This window comes from Brachyistius frenatus, unplaced genomic scaffold (genome assembly GCF_029030835.1).
Source record: "Brachyistius frenatus isolate BFR_SWC_R1_liver_20210118 unplaced genomic scaffold, ASM2903083v1 Contig_35, whole genome shotgun sequence".
NCBI classification, from domain to species: Eukaryota; Metazoa; Chordata; class Actinopteri; family Embiotocidae; genus Brachyistius; species Brachyistius frenatus.
Window position 1 is genome coordinate 1425073 of NW_027210634.1, and position 22959 is coordinate 1448031.

The window sequence follows — 22959 nt, forward strand, 5'->3', positions numbered from 1 at the left end:
TTGGTTGAACACAGCTGCGGGTCATTTTGACCCGAGGACAACACGAGGGTTAACTGCAAAAAAAAAAAAACTGTTGATTGTGTGGTAATAGATTGTAGGAATTTCATTATAAAGGAGAAAGACTGAAGAGTGGTAGTTGTTGGAAGGGAGTTGGAGCACCAAAGGGCTCCAAGACAGGGAACAAACAATCACAGGTTAACAGGGCTCCATTCAGATATTTAATCGAAACGGGGTTAATATCCAGAAGAGAACTTCTATTTAAAAATACAAAATAATAATAATAAAAAGCCATTGCGTTACACACTCCGGGAAGGTAGGTGGCGCAATAACCTCCCGCCACGAGATGAAGAAGTTGCTGCAGACTAACTTCAGCCATTTTATCAAATCACCTTGGGAGTTTAGAAGTAACACGAACCATTGAAGTAGTTTCGAAAACGTGTATGAATATTTGATAGAATCATAAAGTCAGCCAGCATTAAATAAACAGCGTACTTACAGAAATGGCACCAGTATGTACTGAGGTTACCTGCCTCAGGTGTTTTTGCTCGTTGACGACAGGCCCCTACAGTTGTAGCTTGCTCATTTAGTCTATTTTTTTTTTTTTTTTTTTTTAAAGGCTCCTCACACTACAAACTCTTTGACAATTTATGTGTCACGCATCCCAAACCTATTTATACCCACAGGACGACGGGATGTCGCAAGCCCTGCAATTTACTGCAAATGCTATTTTATGTTGCATCATCACAGTCCAGTGCATCATGTGCTTTGCCACTAAAAGTAAAATATAGCTTTACAGGCGTTACTATTTCATCTAACCAATTTTAACCTGTTTCTAGTTTGCTAGTTTCGCTGGCTAGTTTAGTAAACTAGTAACTAATTAAAATCTGCAATTTTACAATTATTTTCATTCATTACAGTATTTCTGTTGTTTGTCTAATACGTTTGGGAGTACATTACAAGTGTTTTAAAGATCTACAGTATATAGGCGACTGTATTATTTTGACATTTCTGGTAGGCTACATGCAGAATCATCGTTTATCCACCTCAAAGAACAATTGAATTATCTTGTTTTCTTTTTTTTTCTTTTTTTTTTTTGTGCTATAGTACCACAAGTAAATGTCGAGATAAATGAAAACTGTTTTTTTTTTTGTAAATAAAATATTCAAAATTCAATAAAAGTATCTATTTATGTGTTTGTTAGTTACCGCTTGGACATTTAAGATATACTGCTGTATAGTCCTGAGTTAGTTTGCTGACCTTATGATTCTTCTCTATTTTAACTAAACTATTTTAGCATTAATCATTATGCCATTATAAATGTTACTATGTGGGGGCATTCAGCAGCAATCAATAGTGACCTTACGGTAAGGTATCAAGTATTTTCAAAACTGATATCACTACATCAGCAAATGTGGAGTTTTTGTGACCTATAACATGAAGGTATGATGCTAAGGATATAATTTGAATTAGGATCATAAATGTTGGAATGAGGGTTTTCAATTCAAACAAAGAACTGCAGTGCAGTAAGCATATCTGTTTCATATCAGCGTTACATTTGCATGTGATTCTTTACTTCCCAATTCCCTTCCATTATATAAACATCCTTCATTTTTCAGTTGGAGTTCATCCACAGAGTCAAACACACAGAAGACTGACGTTCACAGATAAATTACAATAATGAGTAACAAAAAGAAGACTTTCTCACCATTTCTCTGCCAGACTTATCCCACTGAGTGATAATGAGCTATGGATTAAATGAAAGGAGGTCACAGCAGGCAGGCTACATCCAACAATGCAGACTTACTTTTAACACCGTCAGCAACCCCACTTAACTTTACTACTTCCACCAGAAAGTGTTTTCTTGCTTAATTAGGAAGATGAAAGGATTACAGTCTATTCGGGAGAGGAATAAAAACTACAATACTTCCAGTACTGTAACTATAACTGATGAGACGACGGCGCCATCTGTTGGCAAACGTTTAGAAGTAATTTAAAAGTAAATAAACTTACAATACTGCCCCTATGTGGAGGATTTTCAAATATTATTCCACATGCATCGTTTTAAATATCTTAAATGAATTGCAAAATGGGTAAGGTTTGACACACAGAGGCTCACATGGAGACCAGAGCTGCATGCCATCTTGAATTCAACAGAACGAGGTAACTTCCTGGATGCTACTGACCTGGAAGATTTTTTTTATTTTCAAGGTCCCCCAGTTACATCAGAGCTGCAGGGTGGATGGTACATTTTTTAGATGCAAACCCTTTTTGTACTCTGGGTGAAGATGGTGTGAATTGCAATGGTCTGGCGATGCGTGTTTATCATAATAAGCGCATCAAGTGCTAAAAATGTTTCTGAAAATCTGCAGAACCAGTTGAAAATTACAGATATCACAAATCTGTATACACACATAAGTTCGACAATAGATATGATCTATATGTATTCTCTCACTGGCTAACAGAAGGAACGTTTGATCATGGAGATACAAAAAAAACCTGCAGAATTGTCAAATTTCTCATTTGCACTTGGACTTGACGGGAACTGATCTTATACAAAAACTGGAAAGCTGAACCTTTGGATGGCTTTGAAAACTGAATCATTGGAGTACTGAGCAACTTAGAGGAACACTGTTGTAAAATGTACTTGTTAAAAACTGACTTCATAGACCCCCTTAGGAGGAGCACTCGCTGGACAGACAGACTGGATTGTTTACTTTGCAGGTAAGACATCTTCAAGTTATGCCAAATGTATAAATTAATATTCCTAAAACACTTGAAAGAGTTAGCGGTACAAAATGACTGCAAAATTAATGTAACTTGTTGAAAATAAATGGAAAGAATTAATAGAGTTTGAGGTGAATTTGGGGTGTAATATTTACTCTGTTAAAGTTTATCAAGGAAAGTGTGCGCTGATAAAACTATTTCATTCCCATCAAACTTTGATTAAAAATGTCTTTACTTAGTTGGGTGGGTGTGCATACATGATTTGGAGGAATTTATTGTTGCTGCAGAGTAATACTGTGAACAGATCGGGTCCAGCCCGTTCACTCGCCTCTGCATCTGCCAATCGGCTTGTCGCTCCCTCACTGCGAGCTAAACACTCAACAAAATCACGACTGTTTGCTGTCCTGGCTCCTAAATGGTGGAATGAGCTCCCCAATGACATCAGGACAGCAGAAAGTCTATACATCTTCCGCCCCAAACTAAAAACACACCTCTTCCGACTATACCTTGAACAGGTAGCACTTTAGTAGCACTTACTTATTGCACTTTGAAGTTTGGCTTTCTTGAAGAAATTGTACTTTCTTGATTGTTGTTGTTCTGAATTTGTACCCTCGTGGTTGAAATGCACTTAATTGTAAGTCGCTTTGGATCAAAGCGTCAGCTAAATGAAATGTAATGTAATACATCCCCAATTATTTCATCTTAGATTATTATAAAATGCATGGAATTCATTTACTGAGTAAATGGCCAAATGTATGTGATGATAAAAATGATACGAGTCGCAGATTTCCAGAAAAAAATAAAATCACAGTGCAAATGCTTGACAGAGATGTAAGGTGCATGCGGTTCACCTGGTGGGCAAGCAGAACTCGGCGTGACACTGGGCCGGAACCAAAAACGGGGAGGTTGATAGTGGATGCACCCGATGTTGCAAACACGAGCGAGTGCGCATGTGCGAGTATATCAAAACACCGATAGAAGAGGGATGATTTTATGAGATTATTCTCGTAAAACTATGTTCTATGGAGTAAGAAACTGTTGTTTTTGGTGAATTGTCATTTATTAACGTTTAATGTGTTTCCGTGTCAACAATTTCACGTCCACAGACAGTTAGTGTGACAAACGGGAAGGTTACGATAACAATAGCTAGCATGCTACCTGGCGGCTAACAGCCAGTCGTTCTTGAACATGTAACATTTTGCACCTTCTTTGTTTTTTTTTGGTTTTTTTTGTTTACCATTTTACGTGTCTAATAAGTCCACCGGCAAAGTTAAATAAAGATGACGACGGTTTCAAAATTCAGTTTTTAAAAAAAATTTTTTTATATCAGTTTGTGATTTCAATTTCAAATTGTCGTTACATTTTTTTTTTTTTTTTTTTTTTTCAGGAGCGCAGTGACGTCAGCGTAACCTCAGCGGGACAGTGAGCGCGACTGGAAGATGAACAACGTTACCATGGCAACCTCGGAGGGGCCCGCGGAGTGTCCTCCGGTCTCCGAGGAGATGGAGGGGATCTGCGTAATGCCCGACCTGAGCGCCGTCAAGACCGAGCAGTCGATGGGCGTGAGCCCGGACAACACGGGCACCCAGAACGTGGCCATGGGCATCAAGTTCATCCTGCCCAACCGTTTCGACATGAACGTCTGCTCCAGGTTCGTCAAGTCGCTCAACGAGGAGGACAGCAAGAACATCCAGGACCAGGTGAACTCCGACCTGGAGGTGGCTTCCGTTTTGTTCAAAGGTGAGAAAGGGGCGGAATCCGTGTTTATTCTGAAGCGACCGACCGCCCGACCGGCTCCCGTGATAATACCTCGCGGAAGGGGAACGGACGCCCCCTGTTCGTCAAATTTTGTTTTTCCTCGTTTCAGCCGAGTGCAACATCCAGACTTCGCCGTCACCGGGCATACAGGTGCGCCACGTGTACACGCCGTCCACCACCAAACATTTCTCCCCCATCAAACAGTCCACCACACTCACCAATAAACACCGCGGCAACGAGGTGTCTTCCACGCCTCTTTTGGTCCATTGTAAGTACCACCGTGTTTTGTTTTGTTGTTGTTGTTGTTTTTTTTAAAGTTAAAAATTAAATGTTTAAATAAATATTCGCATTGTAATTGTAACTCGTGCAAAAATATTTAAAAAAAACAACAAATTCCTCCCCTTTCAGCTTTGTCCATTCACCAGCTGGCAGCACAAGGAGAAATGGTGTTTTTGGCCAGCAGGATTGAACAAGGTAGGCGTTCCAAGTTCTTTATAGTTACGCAGTTGTGAAATATTTGTCTCCGCTGCATTTCAAATATTTCAGTTTTCAGTGACTTGACCGATTTCGTGCTCGACTCGTCAAAGGATAATTGAGTTTTACATCCTTCTTTTATATTAGAGACTGTAATCAATCTCCAAGACGAGGAGGGCTTTACCCCCTTGATGTGGGCCGCTGCGCACGGACAAATCGCCGTCGTTGAGTTTCTGCTCCAAAATGTACTGTGTCGTTTACTCGATTAATTTATTACAGTGGAGTAAGCCTTCTTTATTTGTTAATTTATTGTTAGTCATTCTGCGTCACTTTTCACCGCAGGGTGCCGACCCCAACCTCCTGGCCAAAGGGAGGGAAAGTGCGTTGTCGTTGGCCTGCAGCAAGGGATACACAGATATCGTGAAGATGCTGATTGACTGCGGAGTGGACGTCAATGAATATGACTGGGTAGGAATACGAAGCTGTTGTTTAAAGTTAACTAAAAATATGTCGGGAAAATTAATTTGTTCTTAAAGAGATTTGTTTTTTTTTGACTCCGGAGGATTAACGTTGGTATGAAGTGATGTCACCTCTGTGGGTTTCAGAACGGAGGAGCCCCTTTGCTCTACGCTGTGCATGGCAACCACGTGCGCTGTGTCGAAATCTTGTTAGGTGAGAGTAAATCTTTCGACTTGTCAGAAACCTGTTTAAATATTTCTTAAAGGATAAACACAGCCATTGTGTCGAGGAAGTGCTGTCTGACAGTAATGATATGTTTTTACGTCTTCCAGAGAGCGGCGCCGATCCCACCATAGAGTCAGATTCTGGTTTCAATGCAATGGACATGGCTGTGGCTATGGGCCATCGAAATGGTGCGCAACAAATACGTAAAATTGGTATATGCCTTCTTTTAGAGCTAAAAGAGACGTAGGGACAAACGGGCTGAGAATCGTGCAGAAACATTCCCTCGCGTCATCAAGGCGGAAGGTCCGATCAAAGATCGGAAAGAGACAAATGTTTCAGATGATGTTTAAATGAATAACAACTTAAAGACAGCAGTGACACACTTGGAGGATATGTATTTAGATCTATAGATCATCACATGAACCTGTCAAAAATGACATTTTGTCCTGCTGCTGAACTCGGATCACGATGAAGTGAGACGGGACAAACTCCAGTCCTTTAAAAACAACACCTCTGAGTCGGAGAGCGTCGACAGTGCTGGTGCTTTCAAGAAAAGTCCAAAAAAAAAAGTGCTGCTAAGATAAACAGAGTGTTGCTTTTCCTGGCAAGTCCCTCCTCCCCCCCCCCCCCCGCCCCCTTCTCCATTTTCAAGAGTGAAAGATGGCCAAGTGGGAATGTAAATATTTGGATTAATATTCAATTGTAATGCCTGAGTGAGCGTAGACCGTGCACAATGTGTTTCTCTCCAGAAACACTTCAGCTGTGTTGAATAACACACAGTGTTTCTCTGTTTAGTTCAACAGGTGATGGAGGCACACCTACTGAAGTTACTGATGGGAATCCGAGAGTGAAGCGTCGCACTTGAGGAGAACAAATACTGGAGGGATGTTGCTGGGTACTGGGACAATCATGTAGCATGCCCAAGCTGTCGGCCGACAGGTGAATTATGCTCCTTTTTAAAAAAAAAGAGACATTTCAAATGCATTACATATTATTTATTTTATTTTGAGGGCCTAATGCTTTTTCTTGCTGTGTTCATTTTTCAATTTTAACCCTTTTGAAGCTTATACTCTGCACTTTTTTTTTTTTTCTTTTTACATTGTGGAGTAGCAAATCTAATCAGGACACAGTGACTGGTTTTCATAGATGTTTCACTACAACCCAGCACACACTGCACTCCACCTGTAAGAAGCTGCCAAACAATGCAGTGAAGTTTGGACTTGATTTTGCTTGAACTAAGCATGGAGGTTTTGTCTTTTTAACGTTGTAATAATTTAATATCCTCTTCCAATTATTGTGGTTTAAAAAAAAAAAAAAAAGAAAACCCGACCTATTATAAATAACAAACCGGTTTGAAGAGTAAAATAATTTTAATGTAAATTGTTGAATTGCCTCGTGTCCATGCCGTTTGGTCTTCATCGTGAGCACAGTCGTTGAGGCAGACTGTGATTTTATGAGGTCGCCAAGCTCGTTTATTGTACTGGATTTATTTATTTAAATCATTTACACTGTTATGAAGTCCGTTTTGTGTGTCTGTGTATTGATAAATGTCCAGATGTGTTTTGAATTTTAAAAGACCTCAAATCGCAATTAAATATCCCCACACGGATATTGTGTATGAAGGTGCTTGTGTTTTTTGTTTTTTTTACCTCGTGTCATAAGAAGTGGTGTATCAAGAAAATGATATTGACAGTCATGTAACTGTACAGATATTTATCTGTTTGCGAGTGTAAGACTTCTGATTATAATCATTGAAATTAAGCTGTTCAATTAAATGATCGGTCGTTTTACATCGCATTCAACAGCATATTTATGGGAGAAACACTTAAGATTACGTTGTGAGCCAAGAATCAAATACGTTTTTTTCTTTCAATAGCAGGGAAATATTTCTGTGCTCCACTGACCATAATTCTTGGAGGAACTACCTACACAGGTAAATGGTTCATTTTTTTTTTTAAATAAAACATTATGATTAAATTCAGCTGCAACATTTAACCAAGCTGGAAAATAATCCCAAAAATCTTTTAAAAACTCAAATCATTAATGGTATTTCACCAGGGATATTTTCACAAAATTGACTTTATAGCTACAATTATTTTTTATTTCGTTTCAGCAGCTCGTTTCCCCCCCCAAAATGTCTTAATTTCTAAAGTTGCTCACGCAGAGTGCAGCAACAGCCAATCGCTAACTGCAAAACACCATTTTATGATAAAAGCTGCTGGATTGAACTAAAAATGACTTGCAGAAATTGCTACTGTGAGGAAAAAGTATGATTTAAAAAAAAAAACATTTTATGGACCGTGTTTCAGCTAAGAGTTTACCGCCACGCCAGCAGCATCAGCGGTGTTTGAGCCAAATGCTAAGATGCTGATGTAAGGTCATCATGTTCGTCTTTGTTTAGCAGTGTTAGCGTTGCAATACTGGCTACGACAACTACAAAAAAAAATGCAGCCAGTTGAAACACGGATTACATACCTGGTTTTTCCAGGTATGTAATCATTAAACACAGTCCAGCAGTTTGTTTTTTGAGACATGACTGCAGTAGATTAAAAGTCAGGATCACCAGTCAGTAGTTTGTCTGTAGAAAATTTCATAGCAATCCAACTTGTTTTTTTTTTTTTAGATATTTCAGTCTGGATAGACTGGCAAAAAAAAAAAAGTATTCTTTTCCTACAACAAATTTGTTGATTATGAAATAATATATTTTGTTATTACTAAAATATATGATCTTATTTAATGCAGAATACTTAATCTTAACAATATACTATGTCAGCAAATCTTAGCGTGACGCACTTAAGGAAAATAGTGTCTAATTTTCTTTCTCCTGTAATTAGGCTGTGATGAGGAAACCAATCTTACAAAAAGATGAACCTGCTTACTTTTTAGCTAATTTATAGGTATTTTAACGTGGAATTGGTATTAAAACCCCAAAAAACAAGATTTTCGCTGTTTGTTGACAGTAGCAAAGGTTTTATTTCCAGATTGGGTATTTTGTTTTTTTTGTTTTTTTGGAGGCAACAGAATTAAGGTTCAGTAACATGGAGGAAACAGATGCACAGCAGGAGCTTTAAACACCACATTTCACACAATCTCTCACAATCACTCTTAACTGGACACACAGAGCACAACGAAGCATTTGGGAGAGTCTGGTGGAAAAGAAGAGGTGGAACGAGTACTAAAATACCTTCCACTTAAATACATCAGAGCACTATTCTAGAAAATTACTCGCAAATAACTCACTTAAGAGTATGCAAGTACTTTTGTTCAGGTGTCACGTATCACGGATGCTCACAGCCAAAGAAAAGTTGACGCACTATTCATCTTCTCGGGTACTTTAAACTGTTACACTTTCCACCTCTTGAAATAGACATTACAGCATCTTGTGCCCCTTGTGGTCCTGTCAAACTCCAGGGAAGTCCCCATTTTCCCTCTAGTTGGCCTCGTCCTTGGATGCCTCGTCAAAGTTCTCCACCAGATCTGAAACAACAAACAAAAAAAAAAGAAAAAAGACAGGAGCGGTGAATTGATGGAGTGGCGAAAGAGAAAGGCACGTCCATCAGCGCAAATGACTCTCAGAGGTGCCGGAGCGCAATTCAGGAAAAGTGTGTTTATCCGAAACGCGATCCGAGCTGTAATGCGAGTCTTTGCTCATCTCTCCCGCTCCAATGTGCTCAACATATGAGGACCACCCCCCCCCCCCACACACACACACACACAAAGCAGCTGTAAAAATGAAAAAAAAAAAAAAAAAAAAAAGAAATTGGCTTCAATTACGCCATGAAATGTGAGAAATCGTCCCATCCGAGTGAGGGGTCGGGGGGTTAGAATGGAAACAATTGGAAAGGTCTGGGCAATCGTGTTCCTTCAGTGGGAGAACAAAAAGGAAACTTAACTCCAATAACAATGTGATGGCAGTGGCTTTTAACCTCGGTGCCATCAGGCTTCAACTGCTCCAAGTGCCAAATACATGTGTAATCGTTTGTTACATTAGCGAGAGCTCGGGGGGCCAGACGGAGGGGGAGGGAAGGCCTGGGAAAAGATGAGATTATTCTAATGGCAACCTCATGTGGTCGGTCCGTTTTCTTCGCAAAGAAAAGCAAACCGAATCTTACAATCTTATAAACAATGAACATGAGAATTTAAAACAAAATAAAATCCCAGCGTTGCACCATCATCAAATGGAGCTGACGAATCCCCCTCGCGTGACTCCTCTTCAACAGGCCGAACGAAAAGCAAACGGTTATTTAACGGAGAGGCAGGGGAACAAAAGTGTCGGGAGAATTTCCAAATGAGGCGGCAAAAACGAGTTCCACGCGAGACGGCTCGATTCCCCCCCCCCCTCCGAAACGTTGAAGTGATCTCATTTTGAATGGCGGCGCACCCACCTGGAACGTCGTCGTCTTCTTCTTCTACTGTCGCAATCGGCGCTTTTCCATCCGCAACTGTAAGAACGGAAAAAGATGTGAGAAGCTTGAAGTGGCCAGAAAAACAATCCCAATGATCCTGGAGTCAAAACGTCATCTCTGGAAGTCAGGTTGTTTTTTTTTTTGTTGTTGTTTTTTTTTTTTTAAATCTACGGCGTTGAGGTGACCGACCCTGTTTGGGCAGCGCCTCGGCGAGTCTCCGGAGGCTCGTCAGGCTGTCGGCTCCCAGCTGGTTCAGGATGCCCGGCAGCATCTCCGTCAGCTGCTTGGTCTCGGCGTGGCCGGTGATGGTGAAGGTGTTGGCCGCGAGCGAGGCCTGCACTTTGGGATTGTTGAAGTGGATGACCGTCCCTTGATTTGTAAACATGTTGACCTGGAAGAGACCAAATTCACACGGCGTTGACGACGCGGTTAGACTCCTGGAATCGCGGCGGCGCCAAAGTCGGAGACGAAGCGTCGCGCCTACCTCCTCGATGCCAGAGATGTTGTTGACGCCGAGTTTCTTTAGGGAGAACTGGAGCTTCTTGTCGTCTGCGGTCGCCGTTCTGTGGACGACCTTCTTCTTTCTGCGAGCGGTGCCCTGCGGCGACATTCGTGCGAACATGTTTCGGCATTAAAACTTCAGTTCTTGGTGACAACGCGTCGCTTTCTGGAAGCCAACATAACCTTGCAGGTTGAATGTGGGACTTTTGAAAAGACCCAAAAGTGCTCCGTTGCCTGTAATTACTGCTGCTATGCATCAATACCATGGCTTGTTGTCATAGAGACCAGCAATAGAAAAGATGTTTACACACTTTCTTCTTTTTTTTTTTTTTTTTTTTGTGCCAATAATTTGCATATTTATTTGAGTGGATTAAAGTATGGAGTGGCGTCACTGTGAGGATAGTTGATGCGGATGCATTGCGTCTTAAAACACAGAGGAAGGTCTTTGCAAAAAAAAAATCTAGCAGTTCATTTTGCCAGTTACCTTTCCGCCGATGCGGACTTGCGCTTGTAGTTTAGCGAGTTTTTCTTGATTCATAATTGCTTCTTTCATCTGCAGAAAGAAAGAATATTACATACGGTTATGTTGGTGACGACACCTTAACAGCTGATCTTCACACAAACAACGTCAAAACACTTTATTTTTTTTTTTTAAATGTACATATTTAATATTATTAAAAAAGCAAATGTGGTTGCCAAAAACAACACAAACAAAGCAGGCACAGAGACACGAAGCACACCACGCAGCTGAGGAGACAACATGGTCGGACCTTTGTGCCCATTTGTACCAATTCCAAAATTGTTATCTTAACAAATTAGAAACAATTACAACCTATTGTGCGAGTTGACATTGGACCCAGATTATAATCAAAGTGATCGCCTCTATATCACCACCGCGCAAAGCCGCATTGTTACACACCTCGCGGAAACCGTCATGTATAATCTTTAAAACAGAAAAATTGTGTCCCTGAAAATTTTGAAGGTTTTTATCTGCCCGGCTATTTACAAGGTAACTTTCTGGTGCACAGCTGTTTTTTTTTGTGTGTGTGTTTTTTTTTCCCCCCCGTGCACCGACTGGAGACTCTAAAACTCGCCAACCAATATGCATTCAAACTACGATGCTGGAATACTTTTCACAGAAAATAAACAACAAGCACACACAAAATGTATGTCTACTAATAACTGCCAGCAGGATATCCAACCCCACCAGCATCTCTTCTGAAGTTATTTCAAAAACTGTTTTGAGTCATTTATTTGAGGAAAACAACGATGCAAATTCTCTTATTCCAGCTTTTAAAATGTAAATATGCTGCCGTTCCTCGAGTCCTCTGTGATAAACTGAATATTATGCCGACAAAAAAAAACAAAAAAAAAACACTTTAGGCTGCACCTTTGAGATTTGGGGAATATCCCCCCCCCCCCCAAAAAAAAATGATTGACACATTAACTGATGGTGAAAATAATCGCTATTTGCAGCCTTTAACTTTGCAGTTAATTTGCTACCACATTAACACACCTGCTTCCCCGGGAATTGAAGCAAAAACACATATATATATATTACCTTTCATTTAATATGAATCCCTATCTGACCGACGACTACTGCTACCAGTTAAATATGACCAGCTCGCAAAATATGTACATCCAGACAATATGCGAGTGTGGAATTTGGCTTAAAAACTCGCAAAAAAGCTTATTGCGTCCAAACGATGCAGAAGATAAAACGGAAGTTTAAAGACGCACACACACACACACACACACACACAAGCAGGGAGCAGCAGTTTCAGTGAGGGTGTGGTAATAGGCGTCAAGATCTTACTCAAAACGATAAACAGACATTTAAATAGGGGGGGAAAAAAATAATAATAAATAAATAAAAAAAGTCATTATGGGAGAGTGTCAGTAAACGGTGCTCAGTTTATATGTGCATCAGCTATCGCAAGAGAACGGCTCTCCTTATCTGATATCTATATTAATAACACATAAGAAGCGAACCCCCCCCCCCCAAAAAAAAAAAAAAATGCACCTCAGCTGGCGCCGGATCGCTTTAATTTCCCCCCCCCCCCCAGACGAGACGAGGCGTGGTTCAGCTTTTTTCGTGCAACAACTTTGCAGGCTAACTTCAAGGCTTTAGCTCCCGAGCTAACAGGGAAGCCCTGTGCAGAGCACGGCCTGTCACTCAACAAGCCTCCCCCCCCCCCCCCCCAACAACTTGCCACACACCCAAACCCAGTCAGCGAGCGTTTTTAAGGGTCACACCTCGGCGGATTTCGGCCGTCTTAATCAGAAAAAAAAAAAAAAAAAAAAAAAAAAAAAAAGGCTTTCGTTTTACCTCTCGCCGTCGGACCGGGAGGGGGGGGGGAAGGAAGGGTGTGCGGGGAGGGTGGGGGGGGGGGGAAACAGTGCAAGGGAAGAAAGGTATTTAAAGCTCTTCACTGACCTGTACACTTAACAGCAGACAACATGCGGGGAAGCAAGATGGAAGCGCGGAGAGGGAGGGAGGAAGTGACGTAGGGCGAGAAAGTGCAGCGAGTTTTGGGTTGTTGGGTTTTTTTTTTTTTTTTTTCTTCTTTGCCCTGAGTTTGGCTTGGCAGGCAACGCTTTCGCCACCTTAAACTAAAACACGAGAGCTCAAGATGAGAGAATTGTTTTAATCTGGTATTTATTTATTTATTTATTAAAAATGTGCAATATTTACTGTATCGCCGGGCAGCCGGACTGTCAAGTCACCGGCCGCGGTTTGCCACTTTTTATTTAAAGATATTTGTCTTCACTTTGGGTTCATGGCACCGCTGGGACGCACTTAAGATCCGTTTGGTGTTTCATCAAACAAACGCGTGTCAATAAGACCGCCTGGCATGACCAATCTGTCCCGGTGGGTGTGATCTGATCGCACCGGGCGTTTGCGAGTCTCCACCAAGCTGACCCCGTTGGTTTGTGAACTATCGTTATGAGGCCTGGAGTTTTCGGATTTTGGCTGCCGGCATAGCTTGGAGCAGTTTCGGGCCACAAGTCACCATATTTGGACGAGCGGTGGATCTGACTCAATCTGATTGGAAACCCAATGATATTAAGTCCCGCCGACCGATAGCATAAACCTAACTGCACCACGAGCCTGTCAATCAAACACACGACCCCTCCTCCCCCCAAAAAAGGGGCCTATTTTCCTATTAATAATGGGATTATTTTCAGATGGACTGCTGAAAAACTAAAAAGAAAGAGAGACTTTAGCTAACAACATCACAAGAACTTTGTATTTCATGAGACAATTTGAATGGGAGTCAATGGAGCTGGAGGCTTTTTGGAGCCAACCTCTAGTGGCCATCGTGGTATTGCAGTTTAAGGCTTTTCCACATTGACCTCATTTTTCGGACCTGGAAGCTACGTCCACTTTTATATACAGTCAATGGTCTCCACATGCGTCTCGAGTGACCACTTGTGATCAGATCTCATATCACAAATATAGTAAGCACAAAAACACAAACAGAAATGGGAGGAGAGGATTTTTTTTTTAGCAAATGAGACATGGTTGCTCACCGAGCTTCATTTGAATGCACTTTTTTCTTGTGTTTGCTTATGTTTTTGTCATTGTCGTATAAGTCAATGGATATTTTAACGTTCCCTCTGGGTCAAAAATGTATGTTTTTAAATTTATCTGCATAATTTGAAAGACTAAAATGGACTGTAACTTCACTGGACTTTGTGTATGTGTCCTTACTGTGCATCAGTCTGACAGATTGATTTAATGACCTAAAAGCAGAACAATCTGATTTAGATTTACCAAGAAACATTCATGCCTTTGTCATTATACGGCCACCAATATCATTCAGCTGCCTCACAGCCTCCGAGTGAGTCCTCCTCACTGAATTTATGACTTTTTCTCAGATTTTCCACCTTTAAGGATAAAAGTCTTGTACTCTGAAGCAGATGCAGTGTACGTAAATGTTTGAGATAACCTCAAAAGGGAGCTGATTGCTTGGCTAAAGTAAATCTTTAGGTTATTTTCTGCTGTCAGGTCATTGCAATGGATAGACAAAGATGAGGGATTACAACCAAACTGCTGCTTAAGATCCATTAATTGGTTCAGGATTAGTTGCAACCTTGAAGGAGAAATTCCTCAAAGTGGGAGATGCTAATTGGTGGACACCTTGGGGCAGTAAGACAAGCCTGTAAGTAGTGCACTCAAGGAAAACATGGGGAGTCGAGGTCCTCTAGGCCATAGACATAAATCAGTTAATGGCACGGTTATCAGAGCAGAAGTTTTATCTTTATTTTTTTTTTTTTTTAGGGGGATGTTACATTCCCAAAAAACACAAAACCTGGTAAATAGGGGTCACTAGTTGGAAAACCAAGAAGAAGCCCTGCATGCGATGCCAAAAAAATAAAGCAAAAAAAAAAAGTAGGGCCCTCTGGAGACTGGAAAGTCACTACTAAGTCAATTAAAATGATAGAAAACAAGAAATGGCAAAAAAAAAAAAAAAATCAAGTTGGGAGTCACTGGGAACAGAAAAGGAACTTGATGGAGCAACCTTTCACACTGTTGCATTAAAGGAATAAAAATTTTTTAAAAAAGTTTACACATCAAACACACAATTCCACCCAAATACACCAGAGAGTCAACTGAAGGCATTGACCCTCTGGAGGGAGGGAGGGACCGACCGACCGACCGACCGACCGACCGACCACCGGATCCTGATTAAAAATTCACAGTTGTTTTTTATGGTTTTTTTTAAAGTTGCCTTTGTGGGAGAAAAACATCTCCCTTCGTTAAATGACAAGGCTATGATTTAAAAAGGTCTCAAGTCTGTCTACAGGCATTCTTCAAAGGAAGAGCGAATCAGAAAGAAACCACTGAGAAATCTTCCCACCATCTTGTTCGTTTGTGGGGGTTTTTTGGGTAAAAGTAGGTGAGCCAGTTTGTTTCAGAGACACTATGTGGCATCAGACGGGAAGATGCGAGGCACCTGCAAGTGAAGTAGCAATTTTTATTTCGAGAAAAGTGTATTTGCATCGAGCAATGCAGTGTTGACACGTTGCCTGCATAAATATGCTAAATTACGGCAACAAAAAGTTATTTTTGGAGATGCTCGATATTAATTGAATTGGAACGACTCCGGGTAGACCCTAAATTATCAAGCCACTTTCCAATACAGTATTTTTTTCATGGCAGAAAAAAAACAAGAGTACAGACATACATGTTCGCCTTTAGTAGCTTCTGACATGATGAGTCGTGATCCCAAACAGCTCAAATTAATCATTATCCCTATGCTCTGTTTTCCATAAACTACATTAGGACATAAAATCAACTTATGTCCATCACGTCCAAATGTGCACACTGGTCATCTCGTTAAAAAACTTTCCCCTTCATGCAATCCTTCCAGCTCTCATCATTCAGTCCAAGCTCTCATGTTTGCTATGGTGGGAAGTAAACATGTCTGAATGAAAAGACTTTCTTCTGCTGATGAGTCAAACAGACGGGCATGATTTGACCTCACATCGTTTTACTCATTCATTTCACCGCAGAGTTGCTTTGTCAGCTTTTTCTTTTGTGTGTGAATGTGCGAGTAAGTGTTTCATTTAGTTGCGTGTTTGTCTTTCAGGTGGTGATCGGATCTCCCGGGCAGACTTTCGTGACACAACTTCACCTACTGCCGAAGTACACGCAGAGAAGGAAACTCTGCCAACACTCGCAGTATGTGGAACAACTTTAATTTCAGACCTTTCGGCTCGAGGCCCTCAACAGGGTTCAACCGATGACCAGCAGGCGGACACCTCGAACACAGAGGAGGGAGAGGTAAGTTGGGGAAGACTTGGATCTTTTTCTTAAATCACAAACCCTGTGTCTTATCCAACTGTCCGCTCTGAATCGTGGTTCTGAAGATCTGTCTGTAAGATGGTTTTACAAATCGACACAACTGCGACGAAGGATTTTTGTCATCAAGTTATGGCCTGTAAACACGATATCACAACACCGGTAACGCAAAATGTAAAGCAAGAGCTGTTTAATAAAGTTACACACGTTTAAACATATTCTGTGAAAAAACAACAACAAAATAAATCAGGAATAAATTACCACAATACACCTCTTACAAGCATAACAATTGCTAAATTAAATGTTTCCCTGTTTTTGCTGATGTACTTACAGCCTTCAACACCCCCCCCGCCCACACACACACACACACACACACACACACACACACACACACACACACACACACACACACACACACACACACACACACACACACACACACACACACACACACACACACTCCAACACTGAATTCCAGCAATATATAACAATAAAAAACAAACATGCATAGGTGGAAATAGAAGACTTTCACCTAATCCAATTAAACAGACAGTATAGCATAAATGTTTATTCGTAAATACAATGCAATAATTGACATATTAATTCATCTTAGCTTCTGTTTTCTTCGTGCATCCCCATGATAATCACATGACCCCCCCCCCCCCCACGACTATAACTTCCCCACAGTCAGGAGATATTGAACCCCACTGGCATAGGTGTTGGAAATAAAATTCGGTTTGTATCTTTTTTTTGAGTGAAATAATATTTGAAAACATTGCCATTTAGATTTACTAATGAAAAAAAAAAAAAGTATTTTATTTATTTAATTCTGTTTGACTCTGATGTTCCTCGTCTTCCTTCCTGTCCACCCCACGCGCAGTATTACCTTTTGCTGCTCAGTTATCTCGCCTTTTTTTTTTTTTTTTTTTTTTTTTTCTGCTTGTGACGTGAATCACATGCGGAATTAATTGATTAATTAGCTGATCACATGCCCTCTCTCTCTCTCTCTCTCTCTCAGGCTGACCGTTGTGGTGACACTCGGGGAGGGAGGGGTTGTCAGAGCAGCCAGGTAGGCAGGGCATCGCGTTTCTTGGTACCCCGTGGCACGGAGACACCGTCGGCGCGCTTTGGAGGTGGTTTACCACATACGAGGGCTGCTGTTGGAAAGCCTCGGGTCAAGTAATAAAACAGGCCAGTCCTCATTTATTTAATGCTGAGTTGTTATTATTTTTTTTTTTAATTTTCTTTTCTGATAGTGTGAGGCAATTAACTCACTGAGGGTTGATTACCAACGTGAATAAATGTATGTTGTTGTTTTTTTTTTGGTAATTATTGGGTTTTGGAATCCACTTGTGGAATTTTTGGATAAGTTCCACAGATGAACTGTCTCCCGGTGCAAAACATCAGAAAAACGTATCTGCTGATGTTAAGTTTTGGGGGTTTCCAAACGTTGGAGAGTCCGTTAAAAATCTGAGGAATGATATAAGAGGACAAACGTAGCCGAAACGGAATGATTGAATAGAAGAACAAAAAAAAAAATCCCTCTCAAAGTTGTACAAAACAGGCACATGAACGCTTTATTAATGGTGTTTTAATTGATAACTTGGAACGTTTATCATTCAGGATGAAATACAAAACGAAATCATGGCACAATTCTTCTGAACTGTAAGGTGATTATTGAGGTAATGGTAACATATGAGGAAAATTGCTGAAAAATCAACTAAAAAAAAAGCTTCAGTCAGCATTAACCAGTATTAGTTTTTTTTTTTTTTTACAATAACAGCTTAACTCTTCTCTGCATTTATAAACAACAGTGATTCATTATTTTAGATAATAATTTATGCAGTACTTGCCTAGGAGTGTGTGTGTGTGTGTGTGTGTGTGTGTGTGTGTGTGTGTGTGTGTGTGTGTGTGTGTGTGTGTGTGTGTGTGTGTGTGTGTGTGTATTTAACTTTCTTTGTTTATATTTTTCTTCATCCTCTTCTTCTTCTGCTGATTTGGTGATAGTAGAGACAGACACGATAAATAGCCGAATAAATAATTATATTCTGTTGGCCTTTTTTTTTTTTTCCCGCCAAACATCTCTGGTGCTTATTTGTATAAAAATAAATGATGAGTTTGTTTGAATAGTTTTATGCCAGCACGATACTCTCTAACCTCTATTCTCTAAAACAATGTTAGTTTAAGGAAAGTTAGCTACATGTTTCTGGCTGTGACACAACAGCTGGAACAGCTTCTATTTTTAATGGACCAGACGTGTTTTTGGTAATCGTGATGTAATTTCGCCACTAGATGGCGCTGGACTAATGGGAACCTCCGGAAAGAGGGGAACACAGAGCACCTAACTAACACATCCATCAGTCTGATATGACTATCATACGTCGAAACGTGTTTTGGGGGCCAACTGGATTTATTAAAGGTGACTTCTAATTCTTAGGACAGAAAAATTTAGATTTAAAATGAACAAAAGTTTATTTTTTTGCTTCATGAATAAGTTGATTAAACTCAGTGTTTTGATCATTTTGTTTGCTTGGTTCGATGTATTTCGTCAAAAAAAAAAATTCGGGAGCACCATCTGCTGTAATCCCTTTTTTTTAACAGAAATGGGGAAAGAGTGACAAGGAGTGAAACTGTCATATTTGAGGGCTGAGCTGCAGAAAGATGGTCGCCCAGAGGTAAAACTGAATAAATCATAATCTAGATTCATACTTTAATACCTCACTTACTCTCAATTTTGTGAACCATACAACTATTTTGTTTTAAATCAAGGAACACGTGTGTTATTTAAAGTCATATTCAACCCGGACGATTATATATTATCAAGCTTTTTAATGGGTTTACACAAGTTGTGCAATTTCCACTTGACATTAGATGAACACTTTCTTAACACTATTTTTTTTTCTCCTGTGTGTTTACTGCAAAACTCATTGTCGTTTTTCGTGACTTTTTAAAGAACCACGATGAAAATAGTCTATCCGTTGACCCAGTAAAATAAATTGAAATTAACAGATAGGCTACATCCATACACAGACACACACACACACACACACACACACACACACACACACACACACACACACACACACACACACACACACGCACACACGCAGCATGATGCTCCAGACGCACCGCAGAGGCCTTATATCTGGGGCTTGCATGCTCTGCGTGACCCGTGACTGATTCGAGTTAACAGCTGACTCTTTTCCATTACAAATGGCTCGCGGATAATCTAGATAACTACCGGATCACGCAAACTGAGCTGCCTGGATATGGTGCACCAGTCCCCGTCAGTATTTCATAAGGCGTTCCTATTAAATATAAAATGATATCGCGCAAAATTATATTTATGTAAATTAGTCCATTTTCGTCATAACTTTATTTTGTATTTTATCCAAGTGCTTTGGGGAGGAGGGGGGGGGTATGTTTCTGCAAATTAAACATAATAATAATAAAATAAAGAGGTGCACGCGCTTCCTTCATGCATCGCATTAGAAGCCTAAATAAATAAATAAATAAAAAGCTTGTCAAAATATCCGCTTCGTTCTTAGCAGTGACCACACCGGCAATTACACTTTCCTAAAGACCTTTTTTTTTGTTTCTTAAAAAAAAAAAAAAAAAAAAATTCTATTTTTGCGCAAAACATCGCGTGGAATAAAAGCTTCAGATTAGTCATTTGTGGACTGCAGGCCACCATGAATGACCACTAGAAAGGATGTGGGCCACACCAAACTTTTTTCCAAAAACCACTCGCAGTTAATTTTCAAAGACCTTTTTTTTTTGTGTGTTATTTAATTTTTTTTTTTTTTTTTTTTCTCCCTTTTCATTTGTCTCGGTGACGTTTCCTCACCATGTGACCGCCACCGGTGGTATAAAGGCCGAGAGAGGATCCGCCCCCCCCCCCTGTGTGATTCAAGGTTTGGCCCTTTTGCAGGTTCCCCCGGCTCAGTTCTCAGCCCGGCATCGACGGGGTCGCTCCTTCAGTCGGCGATTAAAAACCTGAAAACATATGGAAATAGCGCGGAAGAAACAGGGGGACATTTCTCTGCGGCGGCGACACGTGCTCCTCTCCTCTCCACCCTCCTCATATGAGTTTTTGAAGAGGGAGGGCCAGGGCAGCTCGTGCATCTCATCGTCCTTCCTCGTCTGTCGGAGGGGCACAGCCGTGTGTGTAGAGCCATGACTCTGAGCTCAGAGATGTCGGATGCCTCCATCCTTTCGGAAGAGACCGACATAGACGTGGTCGGCGAGGGCGAGGATGGGGACAACCGGACGCGCTCCTACGTGGACGAGGTGGTGCAGATGCACGACGGCATCCTCCTGGCCGGCTCTCCTCCTCCGTGCCTGGACGGCTCCACCTCCTCGAGGGATACCTACAAGCCGGCGGGCAAGAACACCCTGGTGAAGCCCCCGTACTCCTACATCGCCTTAATCACCATGGCCATCCTGCAGAGCCCCAAAAAGCGTCTCACCCTGAGCGAGATCTGCGACTTCATCAGCAACCGCTTCCCGTACTACAGGGAGAAGTTCCCGGCCTGGCAGAACTCCATCAGACACAACTTATCCCTCAATGACTGCTTCGTTAAGATACCGAGGGAGCCCGGGAACCCCGGGAAAGGCAACTACTGGACCTTGGACCCGGAGTCGGCCGATATGTTCGACAACGGGAGCTTTCTGAGGCGGAGGAAACGCTTCAAGCGGCAGCAGACGCAGGACTTACTGCGGGAACATAACAGTTTTATCCCCGCCGCCGCCGCCGCCGCGTATGGCTACGGACCGTACGGCTGCGGAGGATACGGCATCCAGCTCCAGTCCTACCACACACACTCTGCGCTTTTTGCCTTCCAGCAGCAGCAGCAGCAGCAGCAGCAGCAGCAGCAGCAGCAGCACTCCAGGCATTCACATTCACACACGGGAACCATTATCCCCTCGCCGTCTTTGATGGCCAGCACCACGGACTTAGCCAGGAGTAGGTTTTATCCCCAGTTGAGCTCCAGTCTGGGCTCAGCCAGCGTGCAGGCTGCGTCCCCGGTGCAGAAGTCGGGCTCCCCGGTGCAGCGGTCCCCCTTCTCCATAGAGAGTATCATCGGAGGGTCGCCGAGCCCTTCCAGGACTTCCCCGGTCGTTGTCCCGGTCTTACCGTCCGCTTTGGGGCCTCCAGCGGCCAGCCAGCTGCAGAGCGTGCATCCCGGAGCCGTTTTACACCCGGCTGAAAACTTTGCAAGCAGAGTTGTCAGCGGCACGAGCGCTTGTTAAAATGTCTTAACTACAAACTTTCCAAGAAACTTAACAAAAACAAAAACAAAAAAAAAGAGAGAAAAAAAAAAGAAACAGCAACAAAAACAAAAAAACGCCCCTCTTTGAAGGTAGGATTATTTTTGTATGTTTGTTTGATAGCACGCAGCTGAATGATGGACATACAAAAAACACTATTTGTGCCTATATTCATGCTGTCTATGAAGATATATTTATGTTAATTTTTTTGTTTTGTTTTTTTTGAATCAGACTTTTGAACTCCTTGTATTTTCCATGAAGTGATTCGTTTTCAGTCACTGTTTAGGGCGTCTCAGGATATAACGACTTTAATGGACAGGTTATAAATGATCACATGTTTGAAATAGGCTAATAATGTATTTGTGTCAAACACATCCATGTTTTTTCTATTGACAAATCAAAACAAGGTTTTGAAGGTTTTGGTTTAAACTTTGTATTAAGAAGAAGAAAAAAAAAGAAAACAGAGCAAAGTCATACATTTATAATAATATGCAGTGTGTGTTTATTTCAGTAATAAAACATTGTACATTTTTTTGGCAAGTATTGTGTAATTGAAGTGTGATATTTTTACACAGTTTGTTTTTCAACAAGAATAAATTTCGTTTTACAAAAAAAAAGAAAAAAAAAAAAAGCTAATTTGTTTGGGCATAAATTTATTAATTCATGTCGACCCCTTTCCTGGGGGGGGGGCCTTTACTGCTACTCCAGGGTGCTGAGGTTAAACCGTGGTGCCAAAAAAAACAACAAAAAAAACAACACACCAAAAGATGGGCATGTTAATGGTGTTATTGTGTCTTTACACTGTTGTTGTGTTAATGAATGAGTCTAAATAGAGAGGAGAACAGCTGTATGGCTTTGAGTGGAGGCTAAAAAACGATTTCACCCCTTTATAAAACAACAACGCACGTGTGTGTGTGTGTGTGTGTGTGTGTGTGTGTGTGTGTGTGTGTGTGTGTGTGTGTGTGTGTGTGTGTGTGTGTGTGTGTGTCCGTCAGGGGCCGCAAAAATATTTACAGTGATCAAACTGTTTGCTCAGATGTTTGCACGCTCTCATGTCAACGTTGCACACTTTGGAACATGCGCACACGGGTTCCTGTGTGTCCATCTGACCTCTCTCACACTCATCCTCGTAATTACGCGGAGCGGACGGGTGGGTGTCAGAGGGGTTGAAACAGGGGCTGTATTTTTTTTATTTTTTTTTGCCTGCTTCAGGTCGGTGATTACACCGGTGCCGATGTCGACAGCTGGCCACCTCTTGAGAAAACACTCCTCGTCATAATATTTCATTATCTGCTCTTATTCGACACAGTCTCCCCCCCCTCCCTACCCCCT

At 41.3% G+C, this 22959-nt stretch overlaps 3 protein-coding genes across 4 annotated transcripts; 2 read left to right on the forward strand and 1 right to left on the reverse strand.

The window, feature by feature from the left end:
* Positions 1-3641: 3641 nt before the first annotated feature.
* ankra2 (ankyrin repeat, family A (RFXANK-like), 2) lies at positions 3642-6964 on the forward strand. The gene is made up of 9 exons (XM_069700870.1): positions 3642-3751; positions 4112-4464; positions 4592-4750; positions 4891-4956; positions 5104-5201; positions 5299-5424; positions 5562-5628; positions 5748-5828; positions 6436-6964. The coding sequence occupies exons 2-9, from the start codon at positions 4164-4166 to the stop codon at positions 6489-6491; spliced, it is 954 nt and encodes a 317-aa protein (XP_069556971.1). The 5' UTR covers positions 3642-3751; positions 4112-4163; the 3' UTR covers positions 6492-6964.
* On the reverse strand, positions 6603-13049 carry btf3 (basic transcription factor 3). Of its 2 annotated transcripts, none has more exons than XM_069700877.1 (6): positions 12985-13049; positions 11032-11100; positions 10531-10644; positions 10236-10437; positions 10026-10082; positions 6603-9117 (listed from the first exon to the last, which is right to left on the reverse strand). In XM_069700877.1, exons 2-6 carry the CDS (start codon positions 11098-11100, stop codon positions 9071-9073), a joined length of 489 nt encoding a protein of 162 aa, XP_069556978.1. In that variant the 5' UTR covers positions 12985-13049; the 3' UTR covers positions 6603-9070. The 2 variants fall into 2 exon arrangements, with proteins under 2 accessions (XP_069556978.1, XP_069556979.1); XM_069700878.1 differs by lacking the exon at positions 12985-13049 and adding an exon at positions 12877-12896.
* Positions 13050-16254: 3205 nt separating this feature from the next.
* On the forward strand, positions 16255-22168 carry foxd1 (forkhead box D1). The gene is made up of 2 exons (XM_069700866.1): positions 16255-16338; positions 20231-22168. The coding sequence occupies exon 2, from the start codon at positions 20533-20535 to the stop codon at positions 21607-21609; it is 1077 nt and encodes a 358-aa protein (XP_069556967.1). The 5' UTR covers positions 16255-16338; positions 20231-20532; the 3' UTR covers positions 21610-22168.
* Positions 22169-22959: the final 791 nt, after the last annotated feature.